Source organism: Magnolia sinica, chromosome 17 (genome assembly GCF_029962835.1).
Source record: "Magnolia sinica isolate HGM2019 chromosome 17, MsV1, whole genome shotgun sequence".
NCBI lineage: Eukaryota > Viridiplantae > Streptophyta > Magnoliopsida > Magnoliales > Magnoliaceae > Magnolia > Magnolia sinica.
In genome coordinates this window covers 17,078,492-17,098,480 of record NC_080589.1, presented here as the reverse complement: position 1 = coordinate 17,098,480, position 19,989 = coordinate 17,078,492, and the positions used below count along the sequence as shown (strand labels likewise).

Genomic DNA, 19,989 nt, shown 5'->3' with positions numbered 1-19,989 from the left:
TGGATTGCGGTTACTTTAGAATTGAACCGTTCAGGAAGTGAGCGTAGTATTTTAGCACATATCTTGCTTTCAGGAATTTTATCGCCTAGACCCCACATAGAGTTTACAATGTCATTTAATCTGGTATAGAAGTCCATGAACATTTCATTTTCTTCCATACGTATTTCCTCAAATTTAGTTGTGAGGATTTGTATCTTAGATTTCTTAACAATTGAAGTACCCTCGTGTGTCATTTCCAATATATCCCAAGCATGTTTTGCAGAATCACAGGATATAATTCTTTTGAATTCATCCGGTGATAGTGCATAAGTAATTGCATTTAGTGCTTTAGCATTTGCACTACTCTCAGTTTTCTGAAGTGTGGTCCAAGAGAAATACGGAGTTACTCTCATTGATTTTGAACCATCGATTCCAATCACTTTAGTGGTAGGAGAATTCCATTCAGTCACTATGGCTTGCCATACGCTCTCATCCATTGATTTGAGGAAGATCCTCATCCCGGCTTTCCAATAGGCATAGTTGGAACCATCAAGGGGTGAAGGCCTAGTGACTGATAGGCTATCAAAATTTGACATCTTTTATATAGCTGAGATCGTTAGCTCAGGAATTAAATCCAAATAAAAGCAATAAGAGCAAGCTATTAGGCTCTGATACCACTTGAAATGGCCAATCTATATGTCCTAGAGGGGGGGTGAATAGGACTATGCCAAATTTTAAGATAAATACTGCAGAAATATAGAAAGATAGAACTGAATAAATAATTCACTTCACACTGCTGAATGCTAGCTCAAAATATTGATAGTTCTAAGGACAACCCTGCACCATAAAAATGGTAGGGCAACCTTACTAGAACAAATAGAGAAACTGAAGCTCAAAGTAATAAAGAGATAGCAAAAATATAATGCTGAAATGTAAATCTAAATTATTACAACATTCACATCCACACATACATTCCACAATTCTGAATGATAAAAGATAGGAAATATAAATCACACATCCACAACACAAAGAATTATAGTGGTTCGCCTGTGTGTTCACCAACTGTTAAACAACAGCCACACAGAATGCTACTCTACTCCTAATATCCTCACACAGGGAATATTAGCATTCACTATCAAATAGGTTTTCACAGGTTCAGCCAAAATCTTCACAATTGTGTCTTTTCAAAGGGCTTACACAATTCAAAAACCCTCACTTTTGAGTTTTCTAGCTCTCCTCAGATAACTAACAACTTTGAGATTTTTCTGGCTTAACCTCAAATAAAACCAAACAATGTAAATAACACAAATTGTAAAATACTTGATTTTCTCCTTCATTGTAGCAGCCCAAAAGAACCAAGTTGGAGTAGAGATTTGAATGTCAAAGTTCAATGTCCAATACTCACTTTATAATGGTTCTAGGTTCTAATAGATTTTAAATTAAAACAAAAGGGCTAGCTCTAATTGATTTTGATTCCAGAAAAAGGAAAACAACAATTCCTCTTTTCAGATTAGATTGGAATACAAGAAACAAAATTAATTAAGAAAGCTAAAGAAAGAGAATATTAAATATGCACACTTAGCTTATATGGAGCACCGACTTATCTCTCAGAAGGCCGAATTAATTTAGCTTGAAGTTCTTTTATTTTCATGTATAATTCTGAGATTCGTGCTCTATTTATAGGTGAGCAAATCACGCCTTCGACTGGTCTAAGGACCTCTACGACTGGTCGTAGAACCAACAGATATTTAAAAATTTGGGTGCAATAAGATTTGGCAGTTTCACGACTGGTCGTAGGTTTCCTTCGACTGGTCGTAGGATCCCTTCGACTGGTCGTAGGTGGCCGAATTTCAACATTGTTCTTTGAGTCGTAGGTCTACGACTGGTCGAAGATGCAGTCAACACTGTTCCTATGACTGGTCAAAGTCCCCAGGACTAGTCGAAGCCTAACAGAAAATTTTCAATTTTTGTAATAAACTTATGACTAATTCAGGAAATGTTTAGACAGGTCGAAGCAGTGCTAGGACTAGTCAAACAAAGTCCAGGACTAGTCTTAGAACAGACCAAACTCACTTATATAAAACATATGAATTATGTATCCAAAATGGCCTACTCTAAAGGTCAACCTAAGGTCAGTCATACCTCAATAGTGAAGTAAGGACATTGAAACTTTAGAGACGAGTGACCTTTGAAAGTAATGGAGCTTGAAGTCTTGATGTCGTTTAAACTTGAGAGCTTTTTGAGATCTTGAGATTGAACTTGAAAGCTTCTTGAGATCTTGAGGTTGAACTTGAAAGCTTCTTGAGATTCTTGACTTGTGAACAGTGCTTGTCAACCTAAGTTGATCTTGAGTAGAGCATTGTTCTTCACAGATGCAAACTTCATAACAGTGTCTTTGGCACCACAAATTTGACAACACAAAGGGCTATATAAATACGAGAGTAATTTCACCTTGAAAATCTAAACAAAAGTGTTGACTTAAATATGTAAACCCCACTGTAATGTATATGATATATCCACACCGTCCATATATTTTAATTGAACATTTTAGAATATAAATAAAAAATTGAGGCAAACCCAACACTCAAATGGCCCACACTAAAGGAAACATTAGCCGTAATTCATCCACCATTAAAAGTTATTTTTTTTCACTGGGCCCACATTAAGGTTTTGTCATCATCTAACCTGTTCATCGGGTGACACAGGTGTGGATAAGAGGAAAACACAAATATCAGCTTGATCCAAAACTTTTAAGGGCCCCAAAAAGATTTTAATGGTAGGCATTCGATTCCTATTGTTTCTTGTGGTGTGGTCCAGTTGACCTTTGGATCTGTCTCATTTTTTTGCTTATGTCATAAATTCGGCTAGCATAACAAATGAGCGCTATGGATAAGTAACATACATCATGATGGCCCCTCATTAATGTTATAAATTGATGCGCAAATTACCTAGGTAATTATTATCCATTTCCATGATAATTACACTTGAGCCGGAAAATCAAACGGGCCCTTAGGGTGCCTTCTCAACCGCACTTGCAGTCGCTAGAACACTCTGGAGTGTACTCGTTGCCACACATGCCACTGCAAGATCCGAGCCGTTCATCAGGTGGCCTACACTGTATAGATATCTGGGCCACAGGAACTCTTATGCTGTGGTCACCTGATCATCTGACGAGCCACATATGTACAAAAGAAATTGACGACTACAGTTTTGGCCAACGGTATATATGCGGCCTACGTATGTGCGGGCTGGCCCGACTTTGAAACAGGTAATTCCGAGAGCAGAACCAGCCTGATGAACGACTTGGATATCTTCTTTTGGCGCATGTGGTAGTGAAAGCAGGTAGACCGCAGGTGGGGTTTCGAACTTTGCATAAATTCCAGCACTGTACGGCCTCGAGTGAAGTGCATCCGAGCTTATTTTCACGTGTACGGTAGATAGGGAAGCGGATTGTGCCGGAGCCACCGTGGTGTATGGGTTTTATCCACTCCGTCCATCCATTTTGAAGGATATTTGAGGCTTTGAACCCAAGAATGAAGCAACACTCGGGCGTTAAGAGCTAAGTATGAGTAGGGCAATACTCGACTCGTGTACAGCTCTATTCATAAGTTCATATAAACCTGAACTAAAAGAAATAACAAATATCAGCTTGTTCCAAAACTTATGCAGTTTGTGAGAAAGTTTTAACTATGATTGTTTGAGAACCACTATGTGGTCTATTTGAGCTTTATATATGCCTCATTTTTATTTTTACATGCTAAAATGATCTTTCAAAATGGATGAATGGAGTGGGTAGAACCCATGTATCACGATGGCTTCTACAGAGCCCCGTTGGACGGATTAGCGTCAAGTGTGAGAGAGAGCAGGGAGATCGAATTCTTTAACAATAAAATATGCCTAAATCATATAGATTTCTTTAACAATAAAAAACTTCCAAATCATACAGATTTCTTTAACAATAAAATACACCCAAATCATATAGATTTCTTTAACATAAATCAATTCATACAATGAAAGGGTAGGGGCTTACCGGACTGGCTTGTTGCAGCAGTGGCAGGAGTAGGGGTGTACATCGAGTTGAACCGAGTCAAGTTGGCCTCAGCTTGACTCAACTCGAACATTGGTTGACCTTAGCTCGAACTCGACTTGGCTCGGCTCGGTCATTAAGCCTGACTAGCCAGCTCAGCTCGGTTCGATCAGCAGCTCGGGCCAGCTTAGGCCGAGTTTAAGCCAAGTTCGTCATTGAGGCATTTCCACAAACACCTAAACTGCAATTTCAAAAACTCACTGTTTTACAAACAAAAGCAATGGTTTTTACAGGTGTTTTATCAAACACCTTCTAAGTAACATAAAACTAAAAAAAAAAAAGGGTATTTGTTTAATGTACATACCTTGCTTGCCACCGGCCAAACCTTCCTTGCCACCAGCCACATTTCGTTGAGTCATTTTATCAAACAGTTGGTGAGCAACATCAATGGCAAAGTAACCGAGTCACCAAACTGGTTCAATTCGAGCTGGATTCAAGCTGGATTATTTCCGAGTTGAGTTGAGTTGGGGCCTGCTCGAACTCATTTTCGAGCTCAAAAAATCAGCTCGACTTGGCTCAAACTCAACTTCGAATCGAGCTTTTTCGAGTCGAGTCGAGCGAGCTAACTGAGTTAGCTCGATTCGTGTACACCCCTGGGCAGGGGTGACTGAGCAATGACAGGCAACCGGACCGGAGGAGGGAGAGAGTAAGGAGATCGGATGGCTGTGCGTCGGTGCGGCCGTGCGGGTAAGGGAGGATGAGGGAGAGTAGAGAGAGAGGGAGGGAGGAGCTTCGCCGGACTGACAGAGAGGGAAGAAGACGGCCGTGCAGGGTAAGGGAGGATGTGGGAGAGAGTGGAGAGAGAGAGGGAGAAGCTTCACCGGACTGACAGATACCTAAAACGAACTGGGGAATGGGATGGACGGCGTGGATCAGCCCCATACACCATGGTGGGGCCTACATGAGCGGCTATAACGCCCCAACTTTTCAGGACCCGAGTACACGACCCGTTTCCTAAAAACCCGAGTGTTAACCTTAAAGGATGGTCAAATTCGAGTATATATATTTTTTCTTTCATCAGAGTAAGAAAATGAGCGTAGTGTGGACAAATCGACATAAAGAAAATTTTCATTATCATTCAAATGAGCGTAGTGTGGACAAATGACTTATACAAACCACTGTCTCCAAAATTTACAAATAAAAGAATTACATGATCTAATACATGAGAAATAATAAAAAGCATATAAATATAAGCCGCAAGATCACATGACTCCTCCAAGCATACAGTCATGCATTCCTGGTGATCGTACCCTGCTCCTTATCAAGTCTGAACATGTAAATCACTTAAGCCACCTGTACTACCTGTACGGTTTTATATTTGATGGATGAGTGGCCAACTCAATGTGAATTCCCCTCAAGATTACACCCCGCCGCATTAGGTAAGAAATAGTATAAAACATAGATACAACCAAAACAGAGTAAATGCAGTCTTGTTAGATGCATGGATGCATGAATGTAATGATCGACCCGGGTAAAACATCCAGACGGTCTGTGCCCTGGGTAAAACATCCAGACAGGCAATGTCCCGGGAAAAACATCCGGACGAACATTGGGGTCATCACCCAGGGATAAGACCGGTCATCAGCGTAACATTCAGCATAGTCGCAGGGCATGATAATCCGAGTCAATATCATCATCGAATGACTGGTCATAAGCGCAACATTCAGCGTAATCGTAGGGCAGAGTGATCCAAGTCAATATCGTCATCGAATGACTGGTCATAAGCGCAACATTCAGCGTAATCGCAGGCAGAGTGATCCAAGTCATCGAAATATGCCATGTATGCATGATTAGCAAAGTCATTATTAAACCATTTACAACCAGCCAATTTAGGTAAGCTCAAAGGTCACTACGGGGAGCACATGGCGCAGCGTAGGCATAGGTCCCATTACCACCATCCCCGGCTCATGAGACTACCACCTTAGGATGTTTAATGGAAACCCATCGACTAGTGGCCAATCATATTACTGTATATGGGGCTTACCATCGCATGGTTGCACAAAATAAAACATCGAACCCATATAGGGAAAATACTAGAACAAAGCCACATAGGGCGAGTATCAGAACTGTGCGATAAAAGACCATCCTTGAAAGCCATTGGACACAACAACCCTGGATGGTAGGCCCACATCAATGATCCATCTAGACCATCACTCAATAACCACCAAGTTGAAGGTCCATTACGATCACAACTTATCAAGTTACATCCCAAGTATGGGTGTACATTCATATGTGGGAATTTCCTACTAATGTACTAGTTTAAGTTCCATAAGCAATCCACAAGCATGAACAGTTTACAGGATAATCATAAAGTATATAATACAATAATTCAATTTTCACTAGCTAACACATGTGATTATAAAGAGAGATATCAATTATGAATTTAAATAACAACTATAACTTAAGCTAATGAGAAGATGGAAAGCTCAAGGGGAAGAATCATCACCAGATACGTTGTAGGGTGTCCTTTGGTGTGAGCCCTCTCGAGAAGCTAGCGTCTCTGCGTCACTTGAATAGATTCCTAGAGAAATCCCTTGCATTAGCTAATAAGTTCTAAGATTCTAGGACGCCATGGTTGGTTGAATGACACAAATCATGATGGTTTGGTATTTATTTGAGAGGGTACAAGCCTAATAATACTTGTCACAATGAGTGGGCGTAATATACTGTTATTTAGTTGGTGGGGTCCATTTCAAGACGGGCAGATAAACATTTATATCATGGAGGGGCCCCCATATGTGGCCTACTGCCATATAGATGAGCTTGCCCACTATATACATCCCATAGTATATCTGTGTATACATTATGTATAATATATTTGCATCATACGGTATACATGTATACATTATGTACAATATGAGTGCGTCACACAGTATATCTATGTACAAAGCATGCATATTATATTTGTACCATATGGTATGTATGTATATATTATATACATTATAGATATATCACATAGTATATTTATGTTTACAGTATGTATATTATATGGTACGTATATGAATATCAAGCGTCCTGGTGCATCACGTCCATCCCCTGGATAGTTTATGTCTAGAGCACAAAAGTGGGTTCCACACGTGTAGGACTCATCATGCAGACATGAATACACGTGCGTTCCTTCACACTTGTGACATGGGTTCTGAATCCGAATGGTCCATAAGATGTGGAATCCCAAGAAACCCTGGGAGGTAAATTTTCATCCTGATCTAAGATTCTGGTGGGCCATAGCAAAGATAAATGCACTTTCAAGGGAAGAAACTGTTTGCATTAATCATGGCCCACCCAAGTTTTGGTTCAACGTAAAAATGGGAACCAGGGGGTTTTATGAGGTTCTGCTCCAAGTGGACCATTCAGATTCTCCATATTCATCAGCCATGGGGAGATCTCGAAATTTTGCAGTGGCTTACGTGAACTGACATATCTTCACTCCCTGGTGCATGCATGCACCGCCAATTTACTTCACGTGTGGGTCCTGCGTAAACATGGGTGTCAAATCCGAACGGTCCATAAGATGTAGAATCCCAAGAAACCTCAGGGCGTGAGTTTTCACCATGACCCAAGATTCTGGTGGGCCATAGCAAGAATAATTTCAATTTAAAGGAAGAAACTGTTTTCATTCCTTGTGGCCCACCGAAGTTTCGGTTTAAAGTAAAATTTGAAACCAAGGGGTTTTATGAGGTGCTGCTTCATGTGGACCATTCGGATTTTCCAGACTCATCATAGCTGATGAGATCTCAACTTTTTGCAATCAGTTTACGTAAACTGATTGGCAAAGGAGCGTTCAACTGTACATATACAGTACCCCCTTTGTTTCAATGCCCTTTGCATGCATGCACCGTTTATGCATTTCACAGGTGGGTCCCATGTGATTGGTAGGCCTCACGTATGCAGAGCAAGGTGGATCCCATCCACACGTGGGTGTCACACGTGGCCAGGGACTTCGCTGCCCTGTGAGATGGCCCGACCATGCAGCCCACTTTGGTGTTTTAAGTGAGGCCCACCTGCAATTTACAGGGCCCAGGCGGGTAGACAGCCCCCTAACTGTAATTGCAAAAGAAAGGAAAGGAAAAGAAACGGCCACTGTTTGAAGCCACCGCCGGTCCCGGTTTTCGGCACCGACTGGACCCGTTCATGGACTGGAACCAGGGTTTACTCGAGGCCCAATCCCACGTCCAGATCGTGGCCCATAGCATTCGTACGGGGCCCAACGGCTCTTTAACGTGAGAACAGGCCCTGTTCCAATTGATTTCTGGCTTCGAGAATGACTCCGCTCTCAGTCTGTTTATAGCTCAAACAGAGCTTCGTTTATACCTGCTCGTGGCCTGACGCATGGCCATTGTTTGGCCAGGTCCTGGCTTGAAATATGAGCTACACTTGGGTCCGATCCCAGACCGAAATAGATGCTACAGATGGGGTGGTTCTCAGCCCAGAACAGAGCCATGGATTGGCTCAGTTTCGGCTTTAAACAGGGACTAACTAAAATGCCTTGATGTCTGCGTGACCACAGCCATTACTTGGCTGGCTTCCGTTTCGTTGGAGCCTGGCACGACCTATCTCCATAGCATGAAGGAGGTTAGTACCAGCTCCTTTGATGACGTTCTCACATTGAAAGAGAAGGAAAGAAGAAAAAGAAAAGAAAGGAAGAAGATAGGGAGGCAAAAAGAGGCAACCAGCTACCTGGTTCCGAGCTACAATGGTCCGAACTCCTACTTCTCTCTCGTTGAGCATGAACTTCTAGGTCTACAGGGCCCGTCTTATAGAGGAAGTGAGAGAGAGGGAACGGTTGAGATTGTTTCCCCAATGGATGGTTGAGATTCGTCCTTCCCAAAGAGGTAGGGCAGTTCTCTTTTCCTTTCCTCCCACGGGCGCTCGTCGGGCTATCTTTAGTCTGAATTGGACGCTGGCATTCGATCTCCTTCGTCCATTTACAAGTGGTCAAACGGCTATACCGTTTTGATCGTGTGGGTCCCATGAAGGATTTAAACGGTTTATTGTAACGCCCTGAAATTCGGGGGTCGAGCATAACCCAGCATAGTCGGTTTAAACCTCCGTTGACGGGAGATATTTGTGTTTTGCAAAATGGTTGGTCAAAGCATACATGACCGAGCTAAAGAGTTTGGTGTACTTCTCACCTAAGTGTTCTTTTTGTGTACATGCGTTGTATAGGGGCCCGCTGAGATGTCTGTATCGTAATCCATACGGTTCATCCGTATTGGGAACCCTTCATAGGGACCCTGGCCCATTTTGGGTTGACGGTGAGACCCAAGTGGGCCATGCCAACCAGATCTTGACCCTTAACGGATGATTATAATTGTTCTGGTGGTCAGATTTACCCCATATTAATTGTCAACAGTTAAAGTGGCCCTATGGGTTGTCTACCTCTTCAAGACTTGTTAATGCCCATATAATACTCATAATTTTATTTTATTTCATTTATTTTGTTATGTGTATACATGTATTTATATCATTTTTGTATTTATTATTATTATTATTATTGTCTGTACACTATATATATAATTCATGATGTGGGCCACATTGTAGGTCATTAGGAGTTAGGACCATTATAAACCAATCCAACGATTGGATTGCCTAGTATTTCATTATCGATAACTCTAGGGGTCCTAATGATCGTTTGGGTGAAATTTGAGAGTTGAATAGGATGGATCTTCCTACGGGATGTTGTATATCGATGAATGGTGGACCTTGTGATTTTGATCCCTACATTGGTTTCATACGGTTCGACTGTACTAAATAGGTATATGATGAGATGTCATCACGCTCAAGATTATAAAAAATAAGATTTTCATTTATTTAAATACAGTTCAACTTGTGATAGTCAAACGGACAGATTGATCTCAAATCTTATTATGATGTTGTGAGTTGTCATAGTCTAAAATCTAAGGGTTAAGATGAATAGATTGAGGGTCGGTGGATAGCGATGTGTAAGGCAAATTATGTGGGTCAATGCATATATGTGAGCTAATTTGGATTTACGTGGTGACACCCGAGTACTGAAAGTATGGGGTGTTACAACCCTAGAACAACTTCTAGACTGACACCCTAAATTGTGTGTACATGAACTTTACACAAGATCGAAGTCGTTTCAAGCTCTAAAAATCAACTCCACTCGGTTCGAACTCAGCTTCAATCTGGGTTGAGTCGAGCTTTTTTGAGCCGAGTCGAGCGAGCTACCGGGCTAACTCTGCTCATGTATAGCTCTAGTCCTCGTGTACAAAGAAACAAAGGGTTTGAAAAGGATCCTCCAAAGGCCCAAATGTGTGGCCTGACTAACGAGTTAATCCAATGGGCCTGTGGACTAGGTAATTCACAGGGTGGGCCCACCTGATGCACAGCTTGGATGTGCCCTACATACTAGCTTGGCATGTGCTGACCACTAGCTAATCTATACCTGAATGTGTTGGGCCCCACTGTCTGATCATCTTAAGATCATGATCCAATAAAAAATATTCTTCCACAATAGATGGCCCAGATCATTTATAGTTGGGCAATGAATATGGGTGTTCATGGCATGCCATCAGAACCATTAAAAGTCATATATACCATTCAATCTATGCACATGCTCACAGTCTCACAGATCAAGACCATCCAATCAATCAGCAATGACTTAAAAAGCTACTCAAAATGAACGATGATGGTTTAACCAGTAGATTTCTTACACAGTCCATCGGGCCCACATGCATGTGCAAGACTCAGGGGTAGATATCATCCAGATAGAATTTTGAATGTAATAGCAGTTAGCACGTGCATCCTATTGGTGACTCGTCCGAGTCAGATGTGACTCATCTGATTCGACTCAGACTTGAGTCGACATTTAAAATATGCCATTGGGCCGACTCTGACGAATTACCCCTTAAGTTGTCTGAGTCCCAACTTGACTCAAGACCAATCATTTTGAGTTGCCGAGTCTTCCATCCATGGTTTTGATGAGTTGATTCTTTTCATGTGGTGCGGCCCACTGAAATCTTGTATCTGTCTAATTTTTGGAGTCATACCATAACATGATATGGCAAAATAAATGGACAGAGTGGATGTCTCATGGGCATGTCAATAGGTTGATGGCCCATCCAACATCTCCCGACCCAAGCATTGTCCATTAACTAGTGTGGGAATGGGACTATTCGACTCGTTCGACTCATTTAGACCCAACTTGACCTAAACTGAGTAGGTGAGTCGATCTGAATTGAGTAAACTTTGTTCAATCCAAACTCAAACCGAGTCAAGTTCGGGTCACCCAATAACTCAACTTGACTCAACCCAAAATTCAACTCAATACAGACTCGACTCAATCCAAAACTTGACTCGTGTGTGTGCGCGCGCGCATAACATATATTCAATGTTTTAAATATGAGATACCATATGGCTGATGGAGAGACTACAATTCCGGCAAATGCACCTAGGTTTTGATTTGCGATTTCAACCGGCAGATACCTGATGCACCCGACCAGATTTGGTACCTCTGACCAGAATGGACTTGCTCTTAACTAGGCCAAGCCAGACTTGGGCTCAGAATGGGTCGGGCATGCTAGACTTGGTACCAAGTTGGGCCGAGTTCGGGTCAGGTTTATTTCAAAACTGGATCAAGTCAAGTTAGACCTAACTCAATCCGACTTCTTCTTCTTCTTCTTCTTCTTCTTCTTCTTTTCCAGTTAGCTTGTTAGTAAACACCCATGTCAGTACACACACTCCATGTTAGCCACCCCCACTAGGGATCGATACCAAGACCTCAAGTGTTGAAATGAGGTATCTCCACTCAGTTTGCCAGTTGAGCTATGGATTTGGGTGTTAACTTAATCTAACTTGACTTAATGCCCAGCTCTACCATTTGCTCATGTATATCCCACACATTTGAGGTTATCATGGTATATCATCCATTAGAAATGCATCACTATATTAATGCCTAGCCCAAGAATTAGTTTGATCCACCAGTCAGTGGACCAAAGTTTGTAAAACAACTATATGGCTCTAAAACACTTGAGATTTAAGTTTTCTCAATCACTTACCCTTTTCTAGTATCAGGGCCTACCTTTTGAGTAGAGTTTAATAAAGAAGAATCCTCTTCCGATTCTTTCCTTGATCTTAGATGATTTATTATCTTCTATATATCTTTCCTTTCCTAGTTTATAGGATAATCTCAACTGTATATATTTCGTTTATTTGTTTCCTATTATATAGGATCTTCTAACTGTACATACATTCTATACAATGAGAATTAGTCACCTCAATATTCATCGAGGATTCCAGCCACTCTATCCACGGGTCTTTGAACCTCTATATGGTATCAAAGAATTTTGTTTCTTCTTTGATCCTTTCCATGGCTGCTTTGTCCTCATCATCTTCACTTCCGCTAAACATGATGAGGCATATGCTCACCATCAAACTAACCTCCTCCAACTATTTGTTATGGAGAAATCAGTTCATCCCTCTGTTGACCAACCAAGATCTTTTTGGATTTCTGGATGGTAATGTCCCGGCTCCTTCTCCGAAGGTTACTGGCTCTGACGGCACCACCTAGGTGAATCCAACCTACACTTCCTGGCTAAATACAGATCAAACTCTCTTAAGTCTTCTCTATTCTTCTCTTACAGAGGAGTTTATGAGTGAGGTACTTGGTCTGAGTCATGCGCATGAGGCTTGGACTACTCTTGAAGCCTCTTTCTCTCATATATCCAACACTCGAGAACTCCAACTCAAGGACGAGCTTCAACTGATGCAGCGAGGCTCAAAATCCGTGGTTGAATTTTCTCGACTCTTCAAAGGCATCTGCGATCAACTAGTGGCAATTGGTCGTCCCATTGATGACCTGGATAAAGTCCATTGGTTCTTGAGAGCCTTGGGACCTGATTACAAGATCTTCTCAACTACGATGCTCTCTCAGCGTCCGTTACCTTCTTTTGCAAATATTGTTCCGAAAGTTTTGAGCCATGAGATTTTTGAAAGATCGGTGTCTTAATAATCTACCAACTGGTGGTGTCTTAACAATCTACCAACTGGCGTTCCACGCTCAGCAGAATTCCTCTACCACATTGAACATCACCAAGAGAGGGAAGCCAAAACCTTCCTCTAACTCTACCTCCAAATCGTCCACTTCCTCTCTGGTTTACTGTCAACTTTGCAACAAGGAGGGACACTTGGCTAAATGCTACTGGACATTTCTTAATCTCAAGAAAAAGCAGTCCGCAAACCTTGCTGAGGCTTTCTCTGCTTGTTCAATTCTAGACTCTAATGATTCCGACTGGTATCCAGACTCTAGTGCAACCTCTCACATGACAAATGATCCTGAGGGTGTGGATGTTCCTGCTGTCTACTCTGGTAATGAAAGGGTGATGGTTGGTACTGGTCAGTCTCTACCTATTTCTCACACTGGTTCTGTCTTTACTCTTGTTCCCAACAACTCACTCATTTTATCTAATGTTTTAGTTGTTTCTGGCATTAAGAAAAACCTTATTTCCATCAGTCAACTTACAAAGGATAATAACTATTATGTAATCTTTTCTCCTTCTGGTTTCACCATACAGGATCGGGTCACAAGAGTAGTGTTGGGGGTCAGCAGATGTGATAATGGTTTGTATGTGCTCGATCAGAATCATCATGCCTTTGCTTCTGTCATTTCTACCAATAAGCCGCGTGCCTCTGTCCATTTGTGGCATGCTCGTCTAGGCCACCCTAGTTTTCATACCGTTGACTCTCTTTCCAAGTCTGGTATTATTTCTTGTGGTGATAAATTGATGGGTTTAGATTCAAGTTTATGTGTTGGCTGTAACCTTGGCAAGAGCCATCGTTTACCCTTTTCACTTAATAATAATCGATGTCTTTTACCCTTTGATCGCCTACACTGTGATTTATGAGGCCCTTCCCCTATAGGTTCCACTACCGGATTTCGGTATTATGCAGTGTTAATTGATGATTGTACCAGATTCAGTTGGTTTTTCCCATAAAAACACAAATCTGATTTTTAAAAAAATACATTTGTCAATTTTCAACATTATATTGCGACTCAATTTTCTTCAAAAATTAAGTCTTTTCAATGTGATGGTGGAATTGAATTTACAAATAATAAATTTTCTCTCATCTCACACCTTGTGGTATTATGTTGTGCATTGCTTGCCCTTATACACCGAGTCAAAATGGGATTGTTAAACGTAAACACCGACATGTTACTGAAATGGGTCTCACCATTATGTTTCATGCCCGTGTGTCGTTGCCTCTTTGGGTTGAGGCCTTCTCAACAACTGTTTATCTCATCAACCGACTCCCCTCGCAAACTCTTGATGGCAAACCTCCCTACGAGCTCCTGTTTGGTAAACAATCCGATTACTCTATGCTTCGCACCTTTGGATGTTTATGCTTTCCTTATTTGCGAGATTATGCTCCTACCAAATTATCTCCCAAATCCTCTCCTTGTGTCTTTTTAGGTTATAGCCCCCTTCACAAGGGATTTCGCTGTTTTGACCACAAGACATAATGTCCTTATGTCTCTCGACATGTCCAATTTTATGAAACTATTTTTTCTTATGCGGGTGACGATACACAAGAACTTCCCAGCTCAACACCTTATATTACTTTCTCTAATTTTTTTGAGTCTAATAATAATGTGTCTCCTGCCTCTCCAGATTTGCTGTTATCTTCTCCTATTTTGGATTTTATTTGTTTGCCATGTGGTGATGGTCTTGGTGAATCCTTCCCCTGGACATCTCTTGTTGTGTCTACCATCCCTTCTCCCAGCCGTGCCCACCGCCTGTTTCCATACCGCTGACTTCTATCAACACTTACTCAATGGTTACTAGAGGGAAAGCTGGTATATTTAAACCTAAGGCCTATCATGCATTGATGATTTCACCTTCTTCTCAGTTTTTTCAGGTTCTTCTTGCCCTGCAAGAGCCTCGGGGTTTCAAGCCTGCTGCCAAACACCCTGAATGGCTCTCAGCTATGGATGATGAAATCCATACTTTGAAGAAGAACGATAATTGGGATCTTGTACCTCGCCCTTTAAATCATAATGTGGTTGGTTGTCGTTAGATCTTTAAGACCAAACTCCATGCTGATGGTTCCATTGAGCGTCATAAGGCTCGCCTTGTCGCCAAGGGCTTCTCTCGGATTCATGGACTTGATTTTGGAGGTACGTTCAGCCCTGTGGTGCGCCCTGCCACTGTTCGGATTATCCTATCCATTGCAGTCACTTCTGGATGGCCCTTACATCAATTAGATGTTAAGAATGCCTTTCTTCATGGTCATATTTCTGAAGAAGTATACATGGATCAACCACTTGGCTACATTGATCCATGGTTTCCTCAACATGTGTGTTGTTTGAAGCGTGCTCTTTATGGACTCAAACAAGCCCCTCGTGCTTGGTTCCAACGCTTCAGCTCCTTTTTTTTATGAAACTTAGTTTTCTTCTCAGTCAGGCTGACTCTTCTCTGTTTGTTCATCACACCAAGGCATAGTTTATCTCTTGCTATATGTTGATGATATAATGCTCACTGGCAACAATCCTGCTTTGATAAAGACTCTTATCACACGGTTGTCCAACGAATTTGCTATGAAAGATTTGGGTTCTCTACACTATTTCCTTGGTGTCGAAGTCCAACCTAACTCTCAAGGCTTATTTCTTAACCAAACCAAGTATGCTCTTGATCTACTACAACGTGCTGACATGGTTGAGGCCAAACCCATTACCACTCCTTTTTTAGTTGGTCAACATCTCTCCACTGAAGGGAAACTATTTTCGGATCCCACCCTTTTTCAGTCTCTTGCCAGAGCTCTACAATATTTGACGATTACTCGGCCTGATCTCTCATTCAGTGTCAATTCTATTTGCCAGTACATGCATGCTCCAACTGAAGATCATTTTCATGCACTCAAATGCATATTGTGTTATGTTAAAGGCACGGTCCATCATGGTCTTCAACTTCACCGCACCTCCTCCCGTGAGTTGCTTGCTTATTCTGATGCTAATTGGGCGGGTTGTCCTGATACACGTCGGTCTACCACTGGGTATGTTATCTTCTTAGGAGCTAATCTTGTCTCTTGGTGCTCCAAGAAACAATCTAGTCGCTCCAGTGCCGAAGCTGAGAATAAATCCTTAGCTGTTTCTGCCGTTGACGTTGCTTGGATTGTTCAGCTACTCCATGATCTATGTCTTCAAATGCCTTCCCCTCCGAAAATATTGTGTGACAACAAGAGTGCTATTTTTATGCTGGTCAATCCTGTCACTCGGCTTCAATCTAAGCATATTGTGATTTACTACCATTTTGTTCGTGAACTATTTACAAATGGTTCCTTAAAAGTCGCCTTTGTTCCCTCGTGTCTTCAGCTTGCCGACTCTTTTACCAAGGGAGTCACCAAGCCTTAGTTCTTACTTTTCCATAACAAGCTTCACGTGATTCCTTCAGCCACGCTCAGCTTGAAGGGGGGTGATAAGGAAGAATCCTTTTCCGATTCTTTCCTTGATCTTAAATGATTTGTTATCTTGTATATATCTTTCCTTTCCTAGTTTATAGGATAATCTCAATTGTATATATTTTGTTTATTTGTTTCCTATTATATAGGATCTTCCAACTATACATACATTCTATATAATGAGAATCAATCATCTCAATATTCATTGAGGATTCCAGCCACTCTATCCACGGGTCTTTGAACTTCTATAGAATTGATTAATTTTACGAAAAACATGGTCTAACCAATTAATGGAGGGATTTGATTTGGGACCTACTTGTCACGATGACACATGGGGGGTGTACTGCTTCACATGTGTGCAATTAACAGATCTTCTTGATACCTTCAATTTTAGAGGGCTTTTTGCTAAATTTAAAAGAGTGGAAACGATTACAGGAAGGGAAAAAAACAAAGAAAAAAAGAGTACAAATTTGAAAATTTTTCTTCTAAAATAATTAATTAAATAGCTTCTAAACGCACTTAAACCTAAAAAAGTGATTTTCATAATCAAAATCATAATTAATTAAATAGCGCGGCCCATTTTTTATGGGACTTGAACTTTTGGCGATTAGCTGAGTCAACAATAAACATGGTAGGCCTTGATTTGGGCTCATATGGGCTACATTGTGAGTTTGATCACACCCAAATGGGCCTCACATCGAAACTAAAACCAAATCATTTCTTATTCTCAACAACGTTAAGCACATCGATTAGGGGCTGAATGCGGCCCGCTTCTTGTATCGTGACCATATGGGCTTGGCCCATCATGACCAAACCGGCTTATGGGAGAAGCTTATACTAATATTTAGAAGGGTTAAATCCTAAACCTCCTGATAATACTAATGGGCCTGAAAATGTGGCCCATTAAGCGAATGGGCTGAGTTTAGTAAGGGTTAGGACCAAGATTTTAAGATCTAGTCCGAGTCGAGCTCGGAATCGAGGGCACCTGATTGAGTTCAACACCATGGGTCAGAATGGAAAATAAGGGGTGACTCGGTCTGACTCGCTGAGTCGTGACTCGATCTAGGACTGATCGAGTTGGTCCTGCCAAGTTCTAAAACCATGGCTAGACCCTAATTTCAAACCATGAGGCAGGGCAGATACCGACTAGACCCTCCACCGTGGAGTAGCCATTCATAAAAGAGTGAAATTCACCAAGCTTCAAGATTTATTTCTTGAATCCGGACCGTTGAGTCCTTTTTCATTTCAGAATTCCATTAAATCTCGACCAATCGAGCAGGTCGAAAATCAAATCAGTTTGCTTTTTTTCGGTTTATGATCCGGGAGCGGATTAGGAGCGATCCTCGTCGCACCCAATACGGTTCAGCCCACCTTGATGTATGTATTCTACATCCACTCCTTCCATACGTTTCAACTGACCATGAGCCCAAAAATGAAGTAGATCCAAATCTAACGTGGACCTACCATAGGAAACAATGGTGATTTCCCTTTAATAACTTTGTGTGGGCCACAAAAGTTTTGGATCAAGCAGATATTTATTTTTCCCCTTCATCTAGGTTTTTGTGATCTTATGAACAGTTTGGATGGCATATAAACGTTATGGTGGGCCCTAGGAAGTTTTCAATGGTGGAGCGTTCAATCACTGCTGTTTCCTATCGTATGGTCCACCTGAGATTTGGATCTACTTCATTTTTGGGATCATACTCTAAAATGATCTCACAAAATGGATGGACGGTATGGATGTGGAATACATACATCAACGTGGGGCCCATGGTGAGGTCAGCTCCCACTTGCGTGAGGCCGGGCCACGCCTAATCTACTCCCTTATGATCTATCTAATGACGATCTACGATTTGGACGATTTAATTTCAATTAATTTCGTTTCCATGTGAGCGATTTTTAGTGCATATGTATCAATGATCATACTCTACTGGACGACTGGGCCCCATGCTTCCAAGCCAGTGTTGTTTTCCAATCCTCCATGAATGGACCATCATCACATATCTACTGGAATTATATTGCCACTAATATGGAATGAAATAAACACCCATGTCTCATTGCAAATGATTCTCATCACAATCTGATCGACACCATGTGGTGATGAAATGTGGGGCCCTCTAAATCCTGCTGCCCCACTCTAGTCCTCATCACCATCCAATCTAGATCGATGGCTCACGTTTCTCCAAAACCACTTGATCAATATATTCTAAAGATCTCCACCATACATCATATAATTTTTTATAACTTTATAGTACCTGATCAAAGCATTTTTATATCTTTCTTCCTCAGTGCTTGATTCGCGACCATCGCATAGAATAAGAAAAAGGCTTGATATAACATCACTGGGAAGACAAAAAGTTCTTCCTCCATTGATAGTTGTAACGGGAAAACTCCTTTACAAAGATAGTAAAAGAGAAGAAAATTTAATATATTTTTTTTTTAAAAAGTGAAAATTCTACTATGGTCTTGTTTGGTTGCACAAATTGCAATAACAAGTGGTTCGTTGCTGCAACTTAGTTTGATGGTGCATCCAAACATAAGTATACGATTGGACATTTCCTTCCACCTCCGATGTAATAGGGTGACTTTTACTTTATTTACATGGTATCAAAGCAGTATCTTTTATTACTATAGCCAAAGAGCTCCTGCTGCTTTAAGCAGTGGGACTAAAGATCCATTGAGATGGAGAGACATGACCCGATCGGTCGGGCCCACCAAGCGTCCTCCTATAAACACCGTTGGCACAGCTGGGCCATGACCTAGTAGCTCGACTAGTGCCCCCTCCATTTCCCTTCCGCTCGGTTCCTCATTGAGCTCATAAATGGTGGGATTGACCCCAAGGTCGCGGAAGAGCCTCTTGACGGCGTGACACATGCAACATGTGCTCGAGCTGAAGATGACTACTGCACTTTTAGCGGCCAATCTTCTCACATCTTCCATTTCAATGACCACAAGGAAATAACTCCAAATGTAGGAAGATTTGGATAGAGATAGATGATTAAAGGGAAGGAAAGAAAGAAAGGCAAGAGAGACACCTAATCAAAACCCAACTGAAATCAATTAAGAAAAACGGAGTTTTGGCAGAATTGCTCCTGAATGTTTGAATTTAGAACCTTTGGCGATCAAGAAAAAGAGGGGGTGATTGGAAGGCTTTTGATTCGACAAGAAAGACAACAATTGTAGCCGTTGATCAGTGTTCAAGTGATTCGACTGCGAATTACTCTACTAGAAAGAGTTGAATTCTTGAAAGTTAGAGAAGAAATATGAGAAAGTGGAGTGGGTGTGATGATCTTGGACTTGTCACATGATATATTTATACATGTCGATGGGGGTGGTGGATTGCATTTCTCAGATAAAATTAGAAAAGGGAATGTTCCGTGCATATTTTGATGCGTGCCTAATATGCCCCTTATCTTCGCCCTAGATTTTTTTTCTTTTTTTGTTTTTAATTTATTTATTATGTGTCCAATATACCCCTAATGTCCTCTCTAAATATTTTGATGTAG

General features: G+C 41.3%; 1 protein-coding gene across 1 annotated transcript; it reads right to left on the bottom strand.

Annotated features, from left to right (window-relative positions):
* Positions 1 to 18,685: 18,685 nt before the first annotated feature.
* On the bottom strand, positions 18,686 to 19,784 carry LOC131230840 (glutaredoxin-C1-like). The gene has a single exon (XM_058226848.1). It carries the CDS (start codon positions 19,421 to 19,423, stop codon positions 19,112 to 19,114), a length of 312 nt encoding a protein of 103 aa, XP_058082831.1. The 5' UTR covers positions 19,424 to 19,784; the 3' UTR covers positions 18,686 to 19,111.
* Positions 19,785 to 19,989: the final 205 nt, after the last annotated feature.

What these genes read in the sequence shown, in the direction of transcription:
- LOC131230840 (XM_058226848.1), bottom strand. Translation starts at nt 19,423, where the DNA reads ATGGAAGATGTGAGAAGATTGGCCGCTAAAAGTGCAGTAGTCATCTTC.